General features: G+C 39.8%; 1 protein-coding gene and 1 long non-coding RNA gene across 9 annotated transcripts in view; one reads left to right on the top strand and one right to left on the bottom strand.

Moving 5' to 3' along the window:
* The window catches only part of LOC310759196, a 95,583-nt gene that overhangs the window by 45,235 nt on the left and 28,363 nt on the right, over positions 1-21,985 (top strand). The window lies entirely within an intron of this gene.
* The window catches only part of CHRM3 (cholinergic receptor muscarinic 3), a 242,153-nt gene continuing 221,885 nt past the window's right edge, over positions 1,718-21,985 (bottom strand). For all 5 annotated transcript variants that reach the window (XM_083606048.1, XM_083606050.1, XM_083606049.1 and 2 more), the window contains 2 exons: positions 11,476-19,182; positions 1,718-5,365 (listed from right to left, as the gene is read on the bottom strand). In XM_083606048.1, the coding sequence (XP_083462174.1) occupies positions 17,367-19,163 (1,797 nt within the window). In that variant the 5' untranslated portion in view covers positions 19,164-19,182 and the 3' untranslated portion in view covers positions 1,718-5,365; positions 11,476-17,366. The remainder of the gene's footprint in view (positions 5,366-11,475; positions 19,183-21,985) is intronic.

Genomic DNA, 21,985 nt, shown 5'->3' with positions numbered 1-21,985 from the left:
TCCCCCGCCCCCTCACCCCAAACTGGAAGACATTGTCTTCGGGTATTGCAAATCTGAACAAGCTTTTATAGTAGTTTTGCTCTTCAATGCATTGACTTGAATTACCTTTTGAGGGTTTTTTAAAGTGGGGTGGGGATAATCTTTCACATGAACTTTGCAGGTTTAGCTTCTGTTGGCTCAAATGAGCTTTGTTAGCTGTTCTGAAAGGTAACATTTTCTGTTTTTGCGGTGACAATTCTGGTCTTCATTTCCCTGGCTTGTTGGATTCCAAATCTTCTTATGCATGAGTGTACAGCATTTGCAGTATACACACCTGTCCATGGTAATGTAGAACCAGAAAGGTATACAAAAAAGGATCAGATATGGGTTTCTTTTCCTTTTCAAGCAAGACTTTTGGAATGTGGTTTTATACAGCTATTTTGTTAAATTTAATTAAATACTCAATGAAGTACAGAACTAGCCAGCCTGCAGAATATTCAACAGTGAAACAATGTGATGTATGGATATAGATTCACTGGTATTCCTTTCTTTTCTTGCAACACCTAACATTTTGGATTTTTTTATTTTACCACTTGTTTCTAAATATAATCAGACAGCATTTTGAGAATTTTATCAAATCACTCTCCTGTCCACTTTCATGAACTAGGGTATGTATGCTTTAGAGCTGCTTTGGGGCTAGTTTTTAACACTAAATGTGCATACAGGTAGCTATAACCTTGTTCAGTTATGTGTAGTGTTGTATTATAAATGGGGATGTCACTGTGAGATTGTGTACTAGTTAGTGTTGAAATTTGGTAAATACGTTGCAGTGGTGTGCAGAAATAAATAGTCTGGTAAGATTGCTGCTTGAAAGAAGAAAAAAAGATCTTACAAGTTTATTACCCATGGCAAACAATGCCATGTTAAGTGTTGGTTTTATATGTGGCCAAGATGGAGCCAGGAAGTTTAATTCTAGCACATGCTAACCCATACTTGGACTAACTAACTTGGGAAAATTATACTTTACCAACAAGCAGTTACTGAAATAGAGGGAATCAGTGAGGGAAGAATTGGTTGCGTCTCTGTCAGTCTCCCCTAATTGGCTCAGGTAACTTACAGCAAGCATTGTTGCTTTATTTCCAGTGGTCAGGAGTCCTGCAAGCTTAGAAAAATAAATGAAATGAAACAACCCCAGTCCAACAAACAAGAGAGCAACATATGGAAGCATGCTTCTTCAGAATATTTTTATTAGATAGCAACTCTGTTGGAACAAGAGTGCTAATCAGTGCAGGAAATGACACCGAAGTAGTGACTGCTTAGTTGTGTATTGTGAAAATTACCTGGTGTGAACACTAGGGTAATTAGGTCTGTCAACATGGTCTCTCTTAAGTCCACCCAGGGTTTAATTCATGGCTGAATAAGTTGGAGAAATTGGTGCACTGCCCTCTCCAAAACCACTTCTGGATATGTTTTTTTTCCCCAGGCACCATTCACACATGCAATTGTGGGGCAGTTAGTTCCTTCTTTTCTAGAAAAGCTTCCACAAGAAATTAATGAATTTGAGCAAAACCTTATGTGGTGCAGTCAACTGTAAAAGTTCTTCAGTTATCTTCAGTGAGAACTAGCTTAGTTTCCCCCTAAATAAGATGAGATGGACAGTTGGGAAATATTTTTGTTAGGAAATATAATGGCAGAATACCCCTTTCCCCCATATATGGATGCTAACAGGAACATGAGAACAATTTGATGTTTTTATTGCTGCCTCAGAAGCAATTAATAAACAATACACTTCATATAGAAATGAGCATGTGTCAGTATATGGCAACAAAAATAAGTTACAAGTGACAAAATATTTAAGTTTACAAGGTGTACAAAATTTCAAAATATGAAGAGACTGCAACTTAAAAACTCAAATAAGTTAAAACGTCAACTATCTTGAAGACTTGAAAAATATACATACAACTTCACTCAATCACACAATTTACATTTTTTTTGTCATTTTTAATCTGATACATCCAGATACTTTAAACAGTATGAAGTTTAGTAGGTTAAACTGCATTTTAGTACCAAATGGGGATCCCTGAGGGCACATAACAGGATACAAGGGTTAACTTCTTATGAAACTTGTTGAGTTTTTAGTGATATTTATTCACATTATGTAAGCGCTTCTTAATTCAACATACCTTACCAACATTTCCCCGTTAGCTGGAGGTTTGAAAGTGGAATGGTAGAAGGGCTTTGCCATAAATTATCCTGGTTTGCATTGTTTAGTAACATTTCTGCAAAACATTGTTTTGTCATGAATATATGCATGTAAAATGCATAATTGGAGATATATATATATATTTACTAAGAACGATTGTATAGTTGCAGTTGTGCTCCTGTCAGTTGAAGGATTCTCAGCACTTCAAATATTAGTAAGATGATGATATATTAAGAAAAGCCTGAAATGTTGCTGTAGAAATTCTTGTGAACCCATTTGCAAGAGGGGAAGCTGACCCAGGTCTCTTCACTGTTCCCTTCCAGTTTCCCCTCCATTCTTTCACAGCTACCTTTTCCCCTGATTTCCCCCAGGCAAACTACATATCTCTTCACAGAGCATGTTTTAGGTGTACTCCCCAAACCATGTAACATGTGAAAAACAAGTGTGTATGAAGGCAGGCACGTGCATTAAGAGGACCGGAGTTGGACTTTAGTTACCTGGGGAATGCATACCCAGAAGCAAACTGGGTTTGTTGCTGTGTGGTATCTGAAGTCGTCTGAGATGGCCCTAGAGTGAAACCAAAATGGCTGTAAGACTGAGGGAACCAACTAAAACACGCAGTGTAGCCAGTTGCTCCATAACTAAATAGTCTAACTGCAAAGGGACAATGTTGGTAATGCTGTTGGAAGGATCCCGAAGAATAGAACTTAAAACCAGTCTGCAGGGAAGTAAATTTTAAAAGAGAAAAACCAAATGAATCCTTTCATAATTCTAGCCCCCTTCATCTGGGAATAAGCACCACTGAATTCAATAAGACATACTTCTGAGTAGACGTGTTAGAACTGCACTATAAAACTCTCCATTAAAAATTGTTGGAAAGAACTGGATTCAGTATATTAATTTGCTGTATGCATGTCTTGGCTGCAGTCTATGAGCATCTGTTTTAACCCGTGTGTGTGTGTGTGTGTGTGTGTGTGTGTGGTGGGAGAACAAGTTACTAAATATACTGAGAAATGTATGGGAGGGCATGCAACATGAATTGCCTGGGTGGTAGACACAACCAGCAAGGCAGCTGTTAATGAAGAAAGGGAGACTTAGAATGGACTTCAGAAACTGTTCTGCTCTCTGCACTTATTATGCAGGATTGTGGTTTTTGGCATTGAAACAGAGATAAAGGTGTAGGCACTCAGATTTTATGTGAGGGGTGGTGTGGATCCTGAATATTTGCCCTTTGCTTCTCTCAACCAACTAGCTCTATACATTTTTATGGAACGTCCAACGTTTTATAAGAAGCTGGTAACATAAATACATTAAAAGCAAGCATTATCGGATGGGGGGGGGTTGGGGGGAGGGTTACATTCCTGTTTCTTTAAGCCAGTAGGTGAGTGATATAAGTTTGCACTTTGTGTTACTTCTGTTGAAATGAATTAGGTCAAAATTATAATCAACAGACATTTTGGCAAGTGTGCATTTTTGTGTGTGAATATTGCCAAATGAGCCTAGTAGATAGCATCAAGGAAATTTAAGAGAGTGACTCAGTTCAGAACTGGCAACCCTGCTTTCCCACTGTGAGAATAAGACACAGCACGCTTTGCATTTTCATGCTGCACTCTCCCTTTTACCCTGTTTTGCAGTAATGAATAAAATATTTGATTTAAAACTAGCCACAGTTTCTTGTGAAGTCCAAATTCAGAACTGTGGTTTGTTTAAACTATGATTTGAAACTAAGTCAGGATCTGAAACCAGGGTTTGATTCAGCTTGTTCTCAGTAACCAGTTTTAGACAAGACACAGTTTCCCCAGGTTCACACCTCACAAGGAAAATTTAATTAGTTTAAAATGTAAAATTAAGCTTTTGTTCACCTCTTCATGTGTGCAACAGAGGAGAGGAAATGGGGAGTGTGGATGCTCAAGACTTGCTGCAGTTTATTCTTACAGTAGAAAACACAATTGCCCACATAATAATGGACAGATTAATCATGCAGCCCAATCCAGTAAGGAGATTTTGCTACTATTACTCTCCAATCAACTTTGAGCCATTACCGTAGGTCTAGAATGGGGGAGGGGAGTTAATGAGCAGCTGGATAGTACTTATGCTTTAGTATCCCTTGAACACCCACCAGTTTGTTACCAGAACAAGGCTAGTGGTGGTGAAATAAGAGGAATCAGTGCAATGATCCTCTGAACGACTGCTTTTCCAAGGCAAGAGCGTATAGATCTCTTGTGTCAGCATTGCCAGCTACTGTAGATCAGGGTATATGACCTTCCCTATATGAGCTTCCCCAATATTGCACTCTCTCTTAAAAGCTACCCTGCTTGTTCTATTGCAGAGCTAGTTTTCTTCCACTGACCTCAGATTTACAGAAATAGGGAGAGAAACCGGAAACACATTTGAAACGTTCAGGCAACACGTTGCGATTATGTAAACGTTACATCATCAGCTTTTGGTACACATTGTCTAGTACAATCAGATATGATTTTTATATTAGATTAGTATTATTTTTATCTTATCAAGCAAGCAGGACTATGAGCAGCAACTAAGGGGAAAAATGGAATTCTCAGTTTCCATTAATGTAGCTGTTATCAAGGTTATTCAGGGGAAAGGCAGCTTGTAGATTACAATAGAACTTGTGCTGGTAAGTTCCAACAGAAGTGAAGGTGCCACCTAATCAGATTTCAGTGTGGCTTTTTGTTTTTTTTAAAGAAATCCACCTGTTAAGCAAAAGTGCAATCTGGCACGATAAATATTGTTAGCAGAGCTCTGTTCTTCAATGATAAGTAGGCTGTATTTCACATTTAGAATTCATAATGTTACTGTTATGATTTTTGTGTTGGGTGTTAAATAACTTTCTTAATGCTTCCTCTGGCTATAATAGTAGGGTGCTAGATTTGCAAATAGTTTGCCTTTTTCCTGCCTTGATGAACTACTCACTGTGGAGAAGCACTCATTGTATGTCCACTTCATGATGTCTTTGCACACTGCAGTTTTGCATGATTTGCTTAAAAATCACTAAAGCAAGAGGATGTTGGGGTGGAGAAGAGCCTTGTGGAACTAACCTGGACCAAGATTTAAATTAATTATCATTAAAATAGGAAATTAAGCACTAACATGTATGCTGGGGAAAATACAGCGATTGTATATCCTGGAAAGGTTTTATTGGTTTAACATTCATTGGACATGCGCCTCTTTCCACGACTCTGGTGCCCTTTTCCCTTCCAGAATTTCATTGCAGACTTCCTTCAAAGGTTGTAATAGCCACTCTTTCAAAGATCTATAATATCTAGAAGTCAGCCCATCCGGTCCTGGAGATTTGCCCAATTGCATATTTTGAATGGCACCTTCTACTTCCTGTTCAGATATTTTATAGTTCAACATTAATTTGCTTTCTTGGGAGATTTTTTGTAATCCATTTGTCTTCAAAAATTGGTCTATGTCCATTTCTTTCTGTAGCCCTTGTGTGTATAATTGTTTAAAATACCTCTGGAAACAGTTTCTAATCTCAATTGGGTTATGTATGTTCTTTCCTTCCACTTCTAAGTTTGTAATAGTATTTAATTTTTGTCTTTTTTTCATTTGCCAAGCCAGCAATTTCCCACATTTGTTAGCTGATTCAAATGTTTTTTGTCTCATTTGTTTAATTTTCCATTCTATTTCCTGATTCATCATTTCCATATATTGCACTTGATATAATTTTATTTCTCTCAAAATCTCCTGCGACTTTGGTTTTGCTCTCAATTTCTTCTCACTTTCTTTTATTTTCTCCAAAATTTTATCTTTCTTCTCATTTTGACTTCTCTTCTTTATTGCATTCTGTTGTATCAAAAACCCTCTCATAACAGCTTTGCTTGCGTCCCAGATTACTCTTTTTTCTACATTGGTATTCATATTTATTTCAAAATAATCTCTCAAAGTTCTTTGGGCCTTTTTATACACTTCTTCATCTCTAAATAAGGTGTCATTCATCCTCCATCTGAAGGAGCCAGTTGATATTTGCTTCATCTCCATCCTTACAGCGTTATGGTCGGAGAAAGTTTTTGGGCAGATTTCCACTTTCTTTATCTTTGGTGCCATTCCTCTAGTTACCCATATTTGGTCAATTCTAGTCCATGTCATCTTGGCTTCAGAAAAGAAGGTTCCCTCTCTTCCCAAGGGGTTCTTTATTCTCCAAATGTCCACTAAGTCCATATTGTCTGTCATCTCAAAAAATGTTTTTGGTAGTCTACCATCCTTGGTAACTACCTGTCTTTGTGCCTTGTTCATGTTTGTAGATACTACTCCATTCATGTCCCCCATCAAAATCAGATTGTAATCCAAATAGTCCAATAAGGTCTCATGCAACTTTTTAAAGAATTCAGATTTCCCCTCATTCGGTGCATAAATTCCTACAATCAGAAATTTCTCTCCTTGAACTTGAATTTCAATTGCCAGAAATCTTCCTTGTTCATCTTTAAAGATTAATTTCGGTAATAATCTCTCCTTTGCATATATCACAACTCCTCTTTTTTTAACTTTGTCAGATGAGATAAACTCCTGTCCCAATCTCTTATTAATAAGTAGTTTCCTGTGTAACCTTGTTACATGTGTTTCTTGTAGACAAATCAAGTCCAATTGTTCCTTTTTTAGTAAATGAAAAACACTTTTTCTCTTCCGAGGAGAGTTAAGACCGTTACAATTCCAACTTAAAAGTTGCAGAGCCATGATGGGGTTACTTCGCTTTGCCTCCGACTGTACCGAGTGTCTGTTCTTGTTCTGTCGATGGTGTCTCTTTCTCTGGACCGTGCAATCCAAAAGATAAGTTTGCTATGTCTAGTATTCCTTTTTCCAGTGCTTTTGGCTCTTCTCCGGATTCCGCTTCTTTCTGTAGATCTTCTTCGTGATCTTTCAGAAACCTGTCTTTATCATTAGCTGATCTTATTTTTATCTTTCTTCCTTTGTATTTAAAGGATAGGCCTTGAGGAAATTCCCACCTAAAGAGAATTCTATTTCTTCTCAACAGGGCAACTAGGTCTCCATAGTTAAGCCTTAAGTCCAAAAGATGTTTTGGAATGTCCTTAAATATCTCCACACTTGAGTCGTGAATTTCCAAAGTCCTTTGATAGTGCAGGTTCAAAATTTTGTCTCTCTACTCTTTTGTTCGAAGAGTAATCAAGCAGTCCCTCACCTTGTTCCTCCTTTGTCCTCTTCCAAGTCTAAATGCATTCACTATCTTAAATTCTTCCTTCCCCAAGTCCTGTTGCCAAAAATCTGTAAATTCCTGTGTAAGAAAGTCAGCCAGATTATCTTTCTCACGTTCTGGTACAGCCCTGATTCTTAAATTTCTTTGTTTCTCTTTCAATTCAATCACAGACAATGTCAAACCGTGGTCCTCCAATTGCTTATATACTGGTGGTATCTTCTCTTGAGTAGCAGTTGCAATATCTTTTGCTTCTTCAGCTATCTTTCGGGTCGAAGCAGATTCCTGTAATAATTTTTCAATAGACTCTGTATTGGTATTCACCTTCTGTCCCAAATTATTAATGCTTGTAGTATTCAGGTCAATTTTAACTGATGCTTCAGCTACTTGTTTATTTGTCTCAGCTACCTGCTTAGCTAAATTTTCCAAAGATTCATTAATTTTCCCAAGTGCATGTGCCAAAACGTCTTCGGACGACATAACTTTTGGTTTGACCTGTGGAGGAGCAGCCCCTGATGTTCCAGATGCTCCAGATGTTGAAGCCCTTCGCTGCTGCGCAGTGTCTGTCTGATAGTGTCTGCCAGACCTAGTAGTTTTTTCCTGCGCCAGCTCTAACTTTCCTCTCCCATCTGCCATAACACTCTCATGAGAATTCAAGGTCGATCCCACAGTTGAAAGTTTGTTTTGAAATGGAATTTTCCTCTAACCCAGTTGTTATTGTAACAATGTCAATCCTCCTCTAGGGGGACACAGTAACAGCCAAAGCTTGCAACTTTTAAAAACAAAGATAGTCCTTATAAGTCCCCCAATTCACTTAAAAACAACAGTTTCAGTGCACTTTGACAGTTATTTTAAAACCAGGAGAAGTCCAGAAACACTGTATCTCTTTTGCAGAGCTAGCTGTCAAAAAGTCCTTTGCTTACCGATAGGCTTTCCACTGAGCGGCTTTCCTTGTCTAGGGGCAGTCCGTTCCCAGGTTTTAGGCAGAGGATTTTAGCTTCCTTTCCCCCTTTTTTTGCAGGTAAATACAACTCAAACCTTCCCCCCTCCTCTCCTGCAATCCGGAGGGGAGACCGCTTTCCTGATGTTAAGATTTAAGTCTTTTTCCAAACGTCTTTCCAAGTTTCCGCTTTACAGTCTCTTTGCTTTGATCTGTTTACAAGAAAGGAAGGCAGACTTCCTGTTTATAGCTTCCCGCTTCGGTGTCGAATTAACTTGTTCTTTCTCCTTTTAAATCCAATTTAATCCTACTCACGGGTTGTTGCTTTCAAAGTCCAATTGTCCCAGGAAAAAGTCAGCGCTCTCCGATAACGGCTGTGCGGCTTCACTCCGCGGAAGAAGCAGTCGACTCTCAGCACCGTGCCGCTCACCCCGTCCCGCTCCGGAGCCCTTAAAAGGGTCCCTTCGCAAATTGGGGGGGCGCAAATGGTGCCCGCCGAGTCCCCACGTTCACAGGCTTCCCCCGCCTGTGATTTTTAAAGGGCCCCCGCTTTGCCGCAGCGGTAAGACCCGATCCCGCGGAGCTGATCCCTCCGAGACTCAGAAGGAATCCGCCATTAACGATGGCGCTGACCCGGAAGTCTCCTCACCCGGAAGTCTCCCTTATACCAAAAACAGAGACTGAAAAGACTCAGCTTAAGAACTACTGCCCTATATCGTTACTTAATGTGGATTACAAAATTTTTGCTGACATTTTGGCCAAGAGATTGAAAAAAGTATTGATGGAAGAGATTCATAAAGACCAAGCGGGCTTTCTCCCAGGAAGACACTTGTCTGATAATTTGAGGAACATAATTGATATCTTGGAAAAACTAGAAGTGAATATAAACACTAAAGCAGTTCTGATATTTGTGGACGCGGAGAAAGCTTTTGACAACATCTCTTGGAGTTTTATGAAGAAGAACCTACAGGGGATGGGGGTAGGCCAAGGTTTTGAAAATGGTATAGGTGCGATATACTCTGAACAAAAGGCTAAATTAATTGTAAATAATGTGGTGACGGAAGAATTTAAGATAGAAAAAGGGACACGACAGGGGTGCCCAATCTCCCCATTGCTTTTTATATCGGTCCTGGAGGTTCTGCTGAATATGATTAGAAGGGACTGGTTGGTTAAAGGTATACAGGTCGGAGCCAAACAGTACAAACTGAGAGTATTTGCAGATGACTTAGTATTGACATTACAGGAGCCAGAATCTAGTACTAAAAGGGTTTTAGAACTAATTCAAGAATTTGGTCAAGTGGCAGGATTTAAACTGAACAAGTTAAAAACTAAGGTTTTAAAGAAAAATTTAACACCGATTGAAAGAGAGAGGTTTCAGAATGAGATAGGCTTGACTGTGGTTAAGAAAGTGAAATACCTGGGGATTAATATGACAGCCAAAAATGGGAACTTATTTAAAGATAATTATGAAAAATGTTGGACGGAAGTGAAAAAAGACTTAGAAATTTGGTCGAACTTGAAGCTTTCACTGTTGGGTCGTATTGCTGTGATAAAAATGAATGTATTGCCTAGAATGCTGTTTTTGTTTCAAACATTGCAAATTGTGGACAAGATGGACTGTTTCAAGAAGTGGCAGAGAGATATTTCTAGATTTGTCTGGCAGGGCAAGAGGCCCAGAATAAAATTTAAGATATTAACCGATGCAAAGGAAAGGGGTGGATTTGCCCTGCCAGACTTTAAACTTTACTATGAATCAGCAGCCTTTTGCTGGTTGAAAGAATGGCTGCTTCTGGAAAACACAGACATTTTGGACTTATAAGGTTTTAACAATGTATTTGGATGGCATGCATATCTGTGGTATGACAAGGTCAAAGCGCATAAAGTATTTAAAAACCATATCGTCAGGAAAGCATTGTTTAACGTTTGGATAAGATATAAGGACTTTTTGGAAAATAAAACCCCAAGGTGGCTGTCACCAATGGAAGCAAAAGCCCAGAAAAAGCTCAATATGAAGGCCAAATGGCTGAAATATTGGGAAATTTTGGAACAAGAGGGAGATAGACTGAAACTGCAGAGTTTTGAGAAACTAAAAAACAAAGTGCGAGATTGGCTTCATTATTATCAGATAATGGAGGCATATAATTTGGACAAGAAAATTGGCTTCCAGGTGGAAAAATCAAAATTAGAAACAGAACTGTTAGAACCCAAAACTAAGATTTTGTCAAAGATGTATAACTTGCTGTTGAAATGGAATACTCAGGATGAAACGGTGAAATCTGCTATGATTAAATGGGCACAAGATGTTGGACATAACAATATGTTTCCTGACTGGGAACAGTTATGGACCACAGGTATGAAGTTTACGGCATGCAATGCCTTAAGAGAGAATATTATGAAGATGATATACAGGTGGTACATGACCCCAGTCAAGCTTGCAAAAATCTATCATTTGCCCAATAATAAATGTTGGAAATGTAAAGAAACTGAAGGTACATTCTTTCACCTTTGGTGGACGTGCCCAAGGATTAAGGCTTTCTGGGAAATGATCTATAATGAAATGAAAAAGGTATTTAAATATACCTTCCTGAAGAAACCAGAGGCCTTTCTTCTCGGCATTGTCGGCCAATTGGTGCCAAAGAAGGACAGAACTTTTTTTATGCACGCTACAACAGCAGCAAGAATACTCATTGCAAAGTATTGGAAGACACAAGATCTACCCACTTTGGAAGAATGGCAGACGAAGGTGATGGACTATATGGGATTGGCAGAAATGACTGGCAGAATCTGAGACCAGGGAGAAGAGTCGGTGGAAGAAGATTGGAAGAAATTCAAAGACTATCTACAGAAATATTGTAAAATTAATGAATGTTAGAATGATGTTGGATAGAAATTAAGTGGTTTCCAGCTGTAATGCTTTAAGAGAATATGAAAAAAGGGTTATAAATAGGTAAAAATCTAATGGTAAGGATTTGCTGAACCAACAATTTGAAGTGGAATACAAAAAAGGGAGGTATGAGGAGGTCCGGGAAACAAGCTAAAGGAAAATAAGCAATGGAAAATCTGTGTGTTTTTAACTATTTTTATTTTGTATTTTTGTTATTTTTTTCATTTTTATTGTAATACTTTAAAAAATCTTAATAAATATCTTATATAAAAAAAAAACATTCATTGGACATGCACCCTACCTACAGAACCACAATCCAGAATTGCACAGCAGAGCTAATGTGTGAGGGAAGAATGATAGAAACTTTCTGTCTCCCTAATACCCCTATGATTTAAGGGTCCTTCACAGGGAGGTAGCACTGAGCCCATGCTGTTTATTCCACAGCCAAAGGAATGCAGTTCAATAAAGTTAAAACATGCCATCTATAATCCAAGTATAGTGGGTGAAGCTGAGCTGAAAAATACCCCTTTCTATTTTGTTTTTATTGGTGCTGAGAAATGTTTCCAGTTTTTCTTGTGCTTTCAACAGCTCTTTGGAACATTTGTTATTTTTGTCCAAGCCCTGGATATGAAGTGTCGCTTACAGAGAGCCGTTCAGGAAACCTCAAAGGTCTATTTTGTTGCTACACCACTTTCTCATTCCAGGCTAACAACAGAAATAAAGTTGCAGTGTTTTGAAGTATTCTCCTCTACCCACAAAAAAAGAAAGAAAGAAAGAAAGAAAGAAAGAAAGAAAGAAAGAAAGAAAGAAAGAAAAAGTTTCAATAAGTATTCACTACAGGTCAACTGTTATTCCTGCAGTGAGTTCTTGAAACAGCCAAGCAATGTAGAAAATGTCAATAACCTCATAAAACCAACTGGCGCTATTTTGAACTGGCCATAACTTGCTGGGTATAGATTTCCCTCTCTGCTCCTTGTTGTTTAGAACAGATAAAACAAATGATACATCAGTACTAGTCAATGTTGCTTCTTTAAGCAAAGGGGTAGATGGTGGCAGCCTGTTCTTCATCAACACATGAATGCCCTTCAGCCTGAGCATATATTAGATTAGTTTGTCTTTTATTGTAGCTTATGTTGAAAACTATCTATCCATCTGTCTATCTGTCTGCCTATCGCCTCTTTAGTTTAACTTTTGGTCTATAGACTGCATCTGCACGCAACAGGCTTGAGTAGTTTGTTTGACAGTGCCAATGCCCCCCCTCGTTTTTAATCTTAAAAAAATATTTTGTTTTATTTGTCTGTTTATTTTTTACTGGCTGTTCCCATAGGTACCCTGCTGCTTTCTGTCACCTACTCAAGCTTCCCCCAAATTTCTCATCTTTTTTTTAAAAAAATCACCACTCCTACTGCAATTCTATGATGCTGCATTCCCTCCCCACCCACATTTGTCCTTTTTAAAAAGAAAATGTCAATACATTCCAAAGGGTTTACCATTCCTGCTCTACACAGTTGTGTCTATGACAGAATGTTTGTGCCCCAACTGCCTCTATTACCTAGGGGCTGCTACTCTTTGAAGAACAAGCCAATTTCATACATGCATGCAGTCAGGTGTGTTTTTATACATGTAGATGGAACCGAAGGTGCTATATATTCCTATATGCATGCACTTTTTTGCAGCCTGATCCACAATACCAGCATCAGCCACCTTAAGGCTCCTTGGGGTACTCTTGCCTAGTGGGAGATGACATCAAGGTATCAGTGTAGATTTTGTACAAGCAATTCTTATTGACTGTTAAGGTCATTTTACACCAGCACTATCACTAGTTAACAGAGTGCAATGAAGGTCTAGAGGGAAGGAACTAAAATTTAGCTATCATGGGATGCTCTTTTTATACTGTCAATTGCTCAAAAGAACACTTCCAATCTGTATTAGCATTAGGATGCAGCTCTTAAGTTGCTCAGAGGTATATCTAGCTGTTTGTTTGTTTGAGCCAGACCCTGTCGCTAAGGCACTCGTGGAACTCTATTTCTGGTAGGGGGTGGTGCATGCCGAGTCCCTCCTGGTATGAAAGTAGCAGTGAAACTGAGCATACCTGCATGATAATGGACTAGGCTGTTAAATTCTTACTGACCAAAGCACACTCGGGCTCGCACAATAAAATCAACCACAACCCTACCCTTAAAATTGCACTGTTCCATCAAGAAGCCATTGAACATTTTATAGTTGCATTACAATTACAAAGGATCGTTAAAGACATCTTCACACATCAAACATCAGATTTATTTAATTTTATTTCTCTGAAAACAATCCCCGCATGTTTGCTTCTTTCGTGTAAACAGTGGCGACAAGTTGTTTTTTTGCAAAAAAATGCTAACTTTTGATTTAAAAAAATACTCTCTCATTAATAAATCAGCAATATGCAAGTTAGCCTCCTTGTTGTAGTCTGGCTTCCTCACATCTCATAGAGGAAATTGTATTTACCCTAAATAGCAAAAGATAACGATATGACAATATATATGTATGAATATACTGTATATATAAATGTTAAAACAATAGTTGTAAGGTCAACTTGAGCAATGAAATGTCTTTCTGTTCTTAATAAGTAACTCAAGAGGCAATGTTCTAACAAGCTGCAATGTCCTAACAAGCTGCAAGAACTTAGAGGGAGGAAGCACTATTTGCTGTCAGGTTTCTGTTCCCACTGAAGTTTTGCATTCATAGGGCCAGGAGGCAAAATGCCCCTCTGTCCATGGCCGTATGCCCACTCACTTGTTAAAAACAGATCATTCTAATGGTCAGTGGGGCATTCTCTGCCATCGCCCAAGGTATTTGCTTTTTCTGTTTTCCATATTTAACACTAGCCTATATGTGGATTGACTGAGATGGCTCAGTTGGTGGAGCATGAGCTTCTTAAGATTCAGGGTTGTGGGTTCGAGCCCCACATTGGGCCAAACAATTTCCACATTGCAGGGGGTTGGACTAGATGATCCTCGGGATCCCTTTCAACTGTCCAGTTCTATGATTCTGTGAAATCCATGCCTCTCCTTTTGTCCACAGTTCCAAGGGAACAGGCAAGTTTGCAAACCTACCAGGAAGGGATTGCTTAGGAAATTATTTGTAGCCCCATCCCCACACAATGCTTCTCTGGTTTGAAGTCCACCCTTAAAAAAAAAGAAAAAAGATTGATGTTCCTGTTATATTTGTTTGGGTAGAATATGTAACTGGCTTTTTAGATGAGCCTGGTATGAGAGCTTTATATGTGATGGTCTTCTAAAGTGCCTTGGGTTGCATGTGAGTTTTAAAAAATAAAAGCAGATCTGGCATTTGGTATGGGGTGCAATTCTGACATTCACTCAAGTTCACCATTTGTATTTTATTTATTTGTTGTTTAAATTTACAGCCCCCACCTTTCTACACAATGGTATCCAAGCTATCCCAATTCTGCACCTTGTGGCCCTGGCCTCTAAAGCAACATGTCACTACACCCCTATGCATGCCAGCAGTCCTAATCACTTGGTTCCTTAGGAAAAGCAAAAACACACCCCTCCTTTAGAGTTCCTACCTGGAAGTTCTCCACTGCTTAGAGTCTGATAGTAGTTGCTGCTTTCCAACCTGTTTTGTGTCGTTATCCCCTTCCCCAATTCTGGGAAAAGCTTTTCCTGTTCAGTGTATACTTGTCATGCAGCTCATAGGAGCTTTCCCCTATACACCTTTGGGTGTACGTGGCAGCTGCAGCTATCCTCACCTCCAGCCCTGCCAAGACCAGTCTATGTTGGTGGAGTGCAATAAACGAGAAACTCTTCCGTGCTCACAAATGGAACCTACTACAATCAGTGATGCACAGACCTGAAAGCTATGTTCATTTCTCAAGAACACCTTTATGATTTTGCGTTTAAAGGACATTACAGTTGAAGACTGAAGAGCAATATTTATCAACATTTAAATAAAACATTTTGGTGGCTTTTATGTATAAATATTTCTTCATATAAACATAACACAAAATTAAATAGCTCAGATACACAGACACTATTTAATATACTTCCACTGTTGTCAAAATCATCTGTAAACACCATCTCACACTGAATACAAAAGCAGCTTTTATACCAGTTCTGTGTTCACAACACTGATTCCCCTTTTCATAAAGGAAGTTGCACTTTTATTTTTTATTTTTGTTAAATCTGAGTGTCAGGTCTAATGAAAAAAAAAGGAAGAGGGAAAAAAATTCCACAAAGAAGCTTGGTCAATTGAAAGCATAATATACAAAATTACCTTTCAAAATGTAAGTAAATCTGAACTGAAACTAAGTTTCAAATTACAATCCTTTCCTTGGGGAAGTCCTGACTTTTATGAAGTACAGTATAGGCACAATCCACTTGGAACATCTCCTCTGCAATCATCACTGAGTGAATGGGAGTTGCATAAGAGGACGGTGGGTTGTGTCCAAGATCTCAGGAACTGACCACATTATAAATACCAGGAGCCATCACTGCTCACATCTCAACTATAAATATTAAAGCCCTTTTTTGTCTTTCTCAGAAGGTGCTTAGCTATTTAAAATAGCAGACTACTTACATTAATTTGGGACATTATACTGCACAAACTTGAATTTTCCACTACTGGTTGTAACAACAACAACAACAACGATAACAACAACAGAAGCTTTCAAGATTGACAAGCATTTTGGAAAGTGCCAAGTCAGTTTCTTTAAATACATAATTATTTTCCCCCATTTCTAAAAACACTTTCTAAATGTGCAGAAAATAGAGACAGACACTTGTTCTGAGAATCCCCTGGTGCAGTCTGATTTAGGAGCCTGCCTGAGAGAAGTGATGTGCTTATTACATAGACTTTTGACTTCTTCAAACCCTTGAATAAATGCACTGAAATAATCACATGCTTTCTTCCTGGTGCTGCCTTCAGAACTCCTTCTTGTTCCCTCTTGCCCACCCCCCCAAACCAGCAGAGTGGGCTGGACTCCCCTAATCTGCACAGAAGTCACAGTCAAATTCTAAGCAACCTGGAGACTCCCAGAGCCACACTGGGCGCTATCCTATTTGTACTAGCATAATTGAAGTCTGAGAACCAGGCCAAAAGTCCATCGACATTCACGTTTGATGCAGAAGTACATCCTGTAAAGACTGCAGCTCCCAGTATTTTGTGTTCTCTGTTAAAGTAAATATTAGTAAGGATTCTCTCATCTGCATGTGGCCTCACATCTCCAGTTGAGAGACTGTGAGCTCTTCAAGGTACATCTCTATATGAAAAATATACATGATACTCATTTCCGTTGTAAAAATGTGTGGCTATAGTAAGTGCCCTTATTTGTTTGTTTATTTAAAAATATTTCTAACCCGCCCTTCATTGCAAAGCAATTCCAGGACGAGGCACAAACATAATTAAAACTGCATCTATAACAATCATAAAACAGGGGCCTTCTGGTGTTCTTCACTGTGGTGCACATTTATTGTGAGGGGTTCGCCACTTTAAGGAGAAGCCAAAATTTCAGAATAAATTAGAAAACATAAATATAAGCTGAAAAATGATTTTCAAGGCCCCTTTGTGCTGCTCGCATCTGACAATCATGATAAGCAGTGCCTCAAAAGACAGGCATCTTATTTCCTGGTAAACAGATGGCAGGCTCTGAGTGCCTTGGTTCCTCCTCTGCAGATTCTTTAATAACTTGGACCACAAGAATTGTCATTACATCCAAAAGAGGTGAGGAAGGGAAGCTCTAAGAGGTTTGGTGCAACCTAAGCTTAGAATGCACACATATGTTTTCTTTTGATAGATCCGTCCAACTAGTTACTTCAGCTAAAACCTACTTTACTCCTTAGGAATGGGCTAGCTGCATGTGCTCACCTGAGATCCCAGAATGGATTTACATTTGAATAATTGGGCAGATCACCAATAGCTTTCATAATTGCACTGCAACTCCTTGGGATTTTGTAGCAAAACCTTCAGACGTTTGATTGTTCCTTAGTAAAAAACCTCTGCAATTAGTTTGTTTTTGCTTAATGCGGTATAAACCATTACATTAAACAGGAAGTATTAAAAGGATAGATGCATACACCAGACTGATCCTTTCTCATCTTGAAGATGAAATATTTGTAGTTGGCTCCAGCAACCACCCTCCCTCCCATTTTTGCAATCCCTTTAATATGTTTTTCCATTGTTAAAACATACTATTTTATGAAGCTTCCCGTGGAATCCGCTTATGAAAAATGACGGATTGTCTCTGCTGGTACTGTTGCTTACGTCGTTTACGTTTGTCACATTGACATAGCAGTAACATCTTAAAAGTGGTTCTGAATGTTTTGTTACACAGTGCATAGCACATAGGGTTCACTGTGCTATTGATGTAGCAAAGCCAATACCCCAGGTTCCAAAAGGTTTGGGGAATACATTTATTACAAAAGGTGTTTACCAATACCATGATGTTGTATGGGGTCCATGTGATAATGAAGGCAAACAAAATGGCACTGAGTGTCTGTGCAGCTTTCTTTTCTTTGATGAGTGACATTCGTTTCCGCTTGGAGATCTGACTTCTTGTCTTCAAGGCAAACTTCTTGGCCAGGGTAGCTTCCTTGAATGACAAAGGCAGGGCAGCAGGTGCCTTATGTCCTGTTGAAATGCCATCAGTAGCCTTTCCTGTGTGTGTTGCTGATCCTGGTTGAACAGGAAGTTTAGGAAAGCTCTTCTGCAAGTTTCCATCTTCTAAACACTTTTGTGGATGAAGGTTTTTAGGCTTCTTGTCTTTTGACTCTGTGTCCATCTTTGACAATTCATCCTCTGACCCCTGCAGGTCTTCTGATGAGGGTTGCTTTGTAGAGTTTAGGATAGTGTTATGTCCTGGAAGCTTCAGTACAATGGAATAGATGGCCCTGGTCTCAGAGGCAATGTCGTCTTCATCCGACGAAGCAGAGTTCTCAAGAGATGCGTTGCCATCATTGTTGTTCCAGCTGTCACTGCTGCTGTGCTCCTGATCAACCTGATCTGGGCTTGGCTTCCAGCTCTTGGATGTCATCCAGAAGTGGCAGCCGCCATACTTTCTTCTCTTTGAGCGCTTTGTATTATGCTGCTGCAGCTCATAGCTGCTGCAGCTTCTAGAGCTGCCTGTCTGGTTGACAAAGCGTGCTGCCTCAGCTTCGCTGCCAGAGGCCTGGAGTCCTGCTAACTCTTTGGTACGCTTCTCTGTCTCCTTGTATATCCTCCAGTACAAAATACTCATAATGGTGACGGGCAAATAAAAGGCAGCTATTGCGGTGCCAAAAGTGATGATAGGCTCAGTCAGGAACTGGATGTAACATTCACCTTCACCGACAGTTCGCTCCCCAACAAAATATTGCCAGAACAGAATAGCAGGGGCCCAAAGGACAAAGGAGATGACCCAAGCCAAGCCAATCATCACCCCAGCTCTTCTGGTTGTTCGTTTTGCTCTGTAGGTAAGTGGCCTTGTGATGGAAAAATATCTGTCAAAGCTTATGACCAGCAGATTCATAACTGAAGCGTTGCTAGCGACATAGTCGATGGAGAGCCACAGGTCACAGGCCAGGTTTCCCAAAGCCCAGCGGCCCATGATGATATATGTAGTGAATAGGTTCATGGAAATAATGCCAATGATCAAATCTGCGCAAGCAAGGCTCAGCAAGAAGTAATTGTTAACAGTTTTCAGCTGTTTGTTGACTTTAAATGCCACAATCACGAGGATGTTTCCTATGATGGTCACAAGGGCCAAGAAGCCAGTGAGTAAAGCAATCAAGACAACTTGCCAAACGGTGTGACCACCCAGAGGATCAGCAGGAACTTGTGATCCATTGGTCATTTCCATAGTGGTGAAAGAGAAGCTCTCGTTTGTTTGGGAGAGGCCATGGCTGCTAGTGAACGAGGATGCATCACCTGGGAGGCCTGTTGTTTGGGAGTCTTGAATCCAGACAGCGCTCACAGAAACCAAGGAAGAGATTGTACTGTTGCTAGATGGGACCATTGTGACGTTCTGACATATTCTGCAAGGGGAGGTGGAGGAGAAAGAGAAGAGAGAGAGAGAAACAAATTAGGATTTGTTACTTTGCTGGCACCACCATATCAGTTATTATTAGTTGAATATCTATTACATCTGAGACATCAAAGTATGTGAAGTGGTTATAGGAAGAACATTTTCAGCTGAGTTAACACAATTTGAGGGAAAAGCAAATGACAAAAACCACTTGCTTTATTAAAACTGCTGCTAGGATATTATTGTGAAACTGAACATTTTATGGTTTGTTGGAGACAAGATCTGAGACATTATATAAGCTTCAAGACTTGAACATAGTGAAAATTGTTCACTAGTTGCTAATTCAAAGGGAAATTTTTATATACTTGGTGGCATATAACACCAAAACATTTTTTAAAATTTTGACACATATACTCAGTCATGCTGAAGATGTAAGAATGAGGCCCTGATCAATAAGGAAGATCAGTCTAATATTAGAATGGCAATTCAGGGACATTTAAATTTGGAATTTACATGACGAGTTTGCATAGGACTTATTGAGGACTGCTATTGTCTGTGATAAGTCTCTTTCACAAATTTTGTACTATTTTACCAAAAATAATATGCAAACATAGTTACTGATCCTCAGCTGAACTAAAAGACAATTCTTCAAAGACTCTTTCAGACTGAGCACCGATCCCAACCTCACATGCTTTCAAATTCCATCATTTAAGTTCAACCTGGTATATTTAATATAGTTATAATATATCTGGCTTGTTATTTGATTGATAGATGTATTTTATTATATTCTGTAAGCCACCCTGTGTAGGCAAAATATAAACATTTAAACACACACACATACAGAAATTATGTATGTATGTATTATGCTTGCAGGCTTGCCATAGGCATCTGGTTGGCCACTGTGAGAACAGAATGCTGGACCAAATGGGTCAGTGGCCTAATCCAGCATGTATTAGGACAGATATAGAGAATCACTGATCCTCCAGATATGGCTAAACTACAGTTCCCATTATCCCTGGCTATCGGTCAAACTTGCTGGGGCAGTTGGGATTTGCAGCTCAGCAGCAGATGGAAAGGAATATCTTACTACTGTGAGGGTGATTGTCTGAAGGAAGGAAGACTGGCCAACTGTGATTACAGAAGTCAAAGGAAGGGCAGGGGTGGCCCCTTTACATGGATAAATAGCCCGTTGCCCACTTTTGCCAACACTGAAAGTGTCCCTTGGAGGTAGGAGGGCCCTTTAAATTAACTTCAAATATAAGGGGAATAATTTATTCTATTTGCATACTGCGCGAGGTTTTGCAAACCCAGCCTTTCCTTCTCATTTAAATCAACACACCCTATTTTTCTGCCGCCCTCAAAATGTTCTGTGTTACTTCCCCCATAAAGCTAGAGTCTATTGTGCTGATGGTCTTGGAAAGAAGCCCAAACAAAGCAAAAGAGAGAGAAGGGAACGGCAGACTTAGTATTCAAAATCCGATCTCCCTGTACCGCCAATATAATTGGCAAGCTTATATTTCTGCTTTGTCTGCACCGTTATCTAGATGAAGTAGTTTAAACATTGGAGGATTTAGAACTGTGAGATAGGGAAAGCATTATAAATTGCAATGATAACCTGAATGTTGTGTTAAAACTCCAACAATATAACATTCTCTGATTTTCTCTTTATAACAAGACACGGCTCTAGAAAAACAGTCAGACTTAAATTCATTATTCCAGTTACATATTTGTGCCATTTAGAAATACTTCATTATCACACAGGAGCGATGAGTTGGACCCAACATTGCGGCGGCAGGGCGCTGTAACATGTGCATGACATCACTTGTGTGATGCCCCCCCCCCCGTTTGACCAGGCCTGCTGAGACATGCGGGAGTCCCTTTGAGGAATGCCAGAGCGCCTTCCCAGAAATCAATCGCCCTCCAAGCCTCCTGCCTCCACCCGGCGGGCCAGCGCTCGCCCGTCAGTGGCAGGGGGTACGGAGGGCAAATATCACCCTCCATGCCTCCCACTGCCACCTGGTGGGGCAGCACTTGCCCAAGAATGCTGCCTCTGCAGCACCCTTGCATGGCGCAGCCCAGTCAAGCAGAGGGGCAGCAATGCTGCTGCAACTCTCCTGCTGTCAGACCTGACCCAGGAGTGGAGCTGCGGCTGAGCACGAAGGAGCTTGCAGCCCTTTACAGGAGAGGGGTGGCAACACTGCTGCCGCTGCCTTTTCTCTACTTCGCCCCCGGGTCAGACCTGACTCAAGAGCAAAGCTGAGGCTGGGCGTTCGTGCTCGCCTGGGGGCTGCAGGGGATGGTGGCCCCCTCAGTATTGCGGGGACTCAGCCCCCTGCCTAGAAATACTGAGGGGGCTGAAGCCCCTTCCACCACTTATACCTTGCACCCCTGTTATCACACTGCACATTAGAGCCAATTAGAAATGCTTCATTATCATGATTGGAATGTATTTGCTTCTTTGAACCCTTCCTGTCCTTCACTCACTAAGAATAACTGGGGTGTATGTTCACCCAATATCAATGTACAGATAGTTTGTTTCTTCATAATGGATGTTTTTGGTGCAGTAGGTGATCCTGGAACTTTGCATTAAGGCTGTCATTAAGAATGTTGCAGTACAAAGTTAAATGAATGGGAAGAAGGGAAGTCAACCTGAGAGTAGTGCAAAATGTTGAAAGGGGAATGGGCAAGTGTCTACTACAATAGTTTTATTATTTTTCATTAAATCTGTATGTTTTCCTTCATGTGAATATCACAGGGAGCTTCACAACATAAAAATACAAAATGAGAAGACTAAAAACAAGACAAAACCAACA

The sequence above is a fragment of the Podarcis filfolensis genome (assembly GCF_964270895.1).
Source record: "Podarcis filfolensis genome assembly, chromosome: 3".
Taxonomy (NCBI): Eukaryota; Metazoa; Chordata; class Lepidosauria; order Squamata; family Lacertidae; genus Podarcis; species Podarcis filfolensis.
This window is presented reverse-complemented; position numbering and strand designations above follow the sequence as displayed.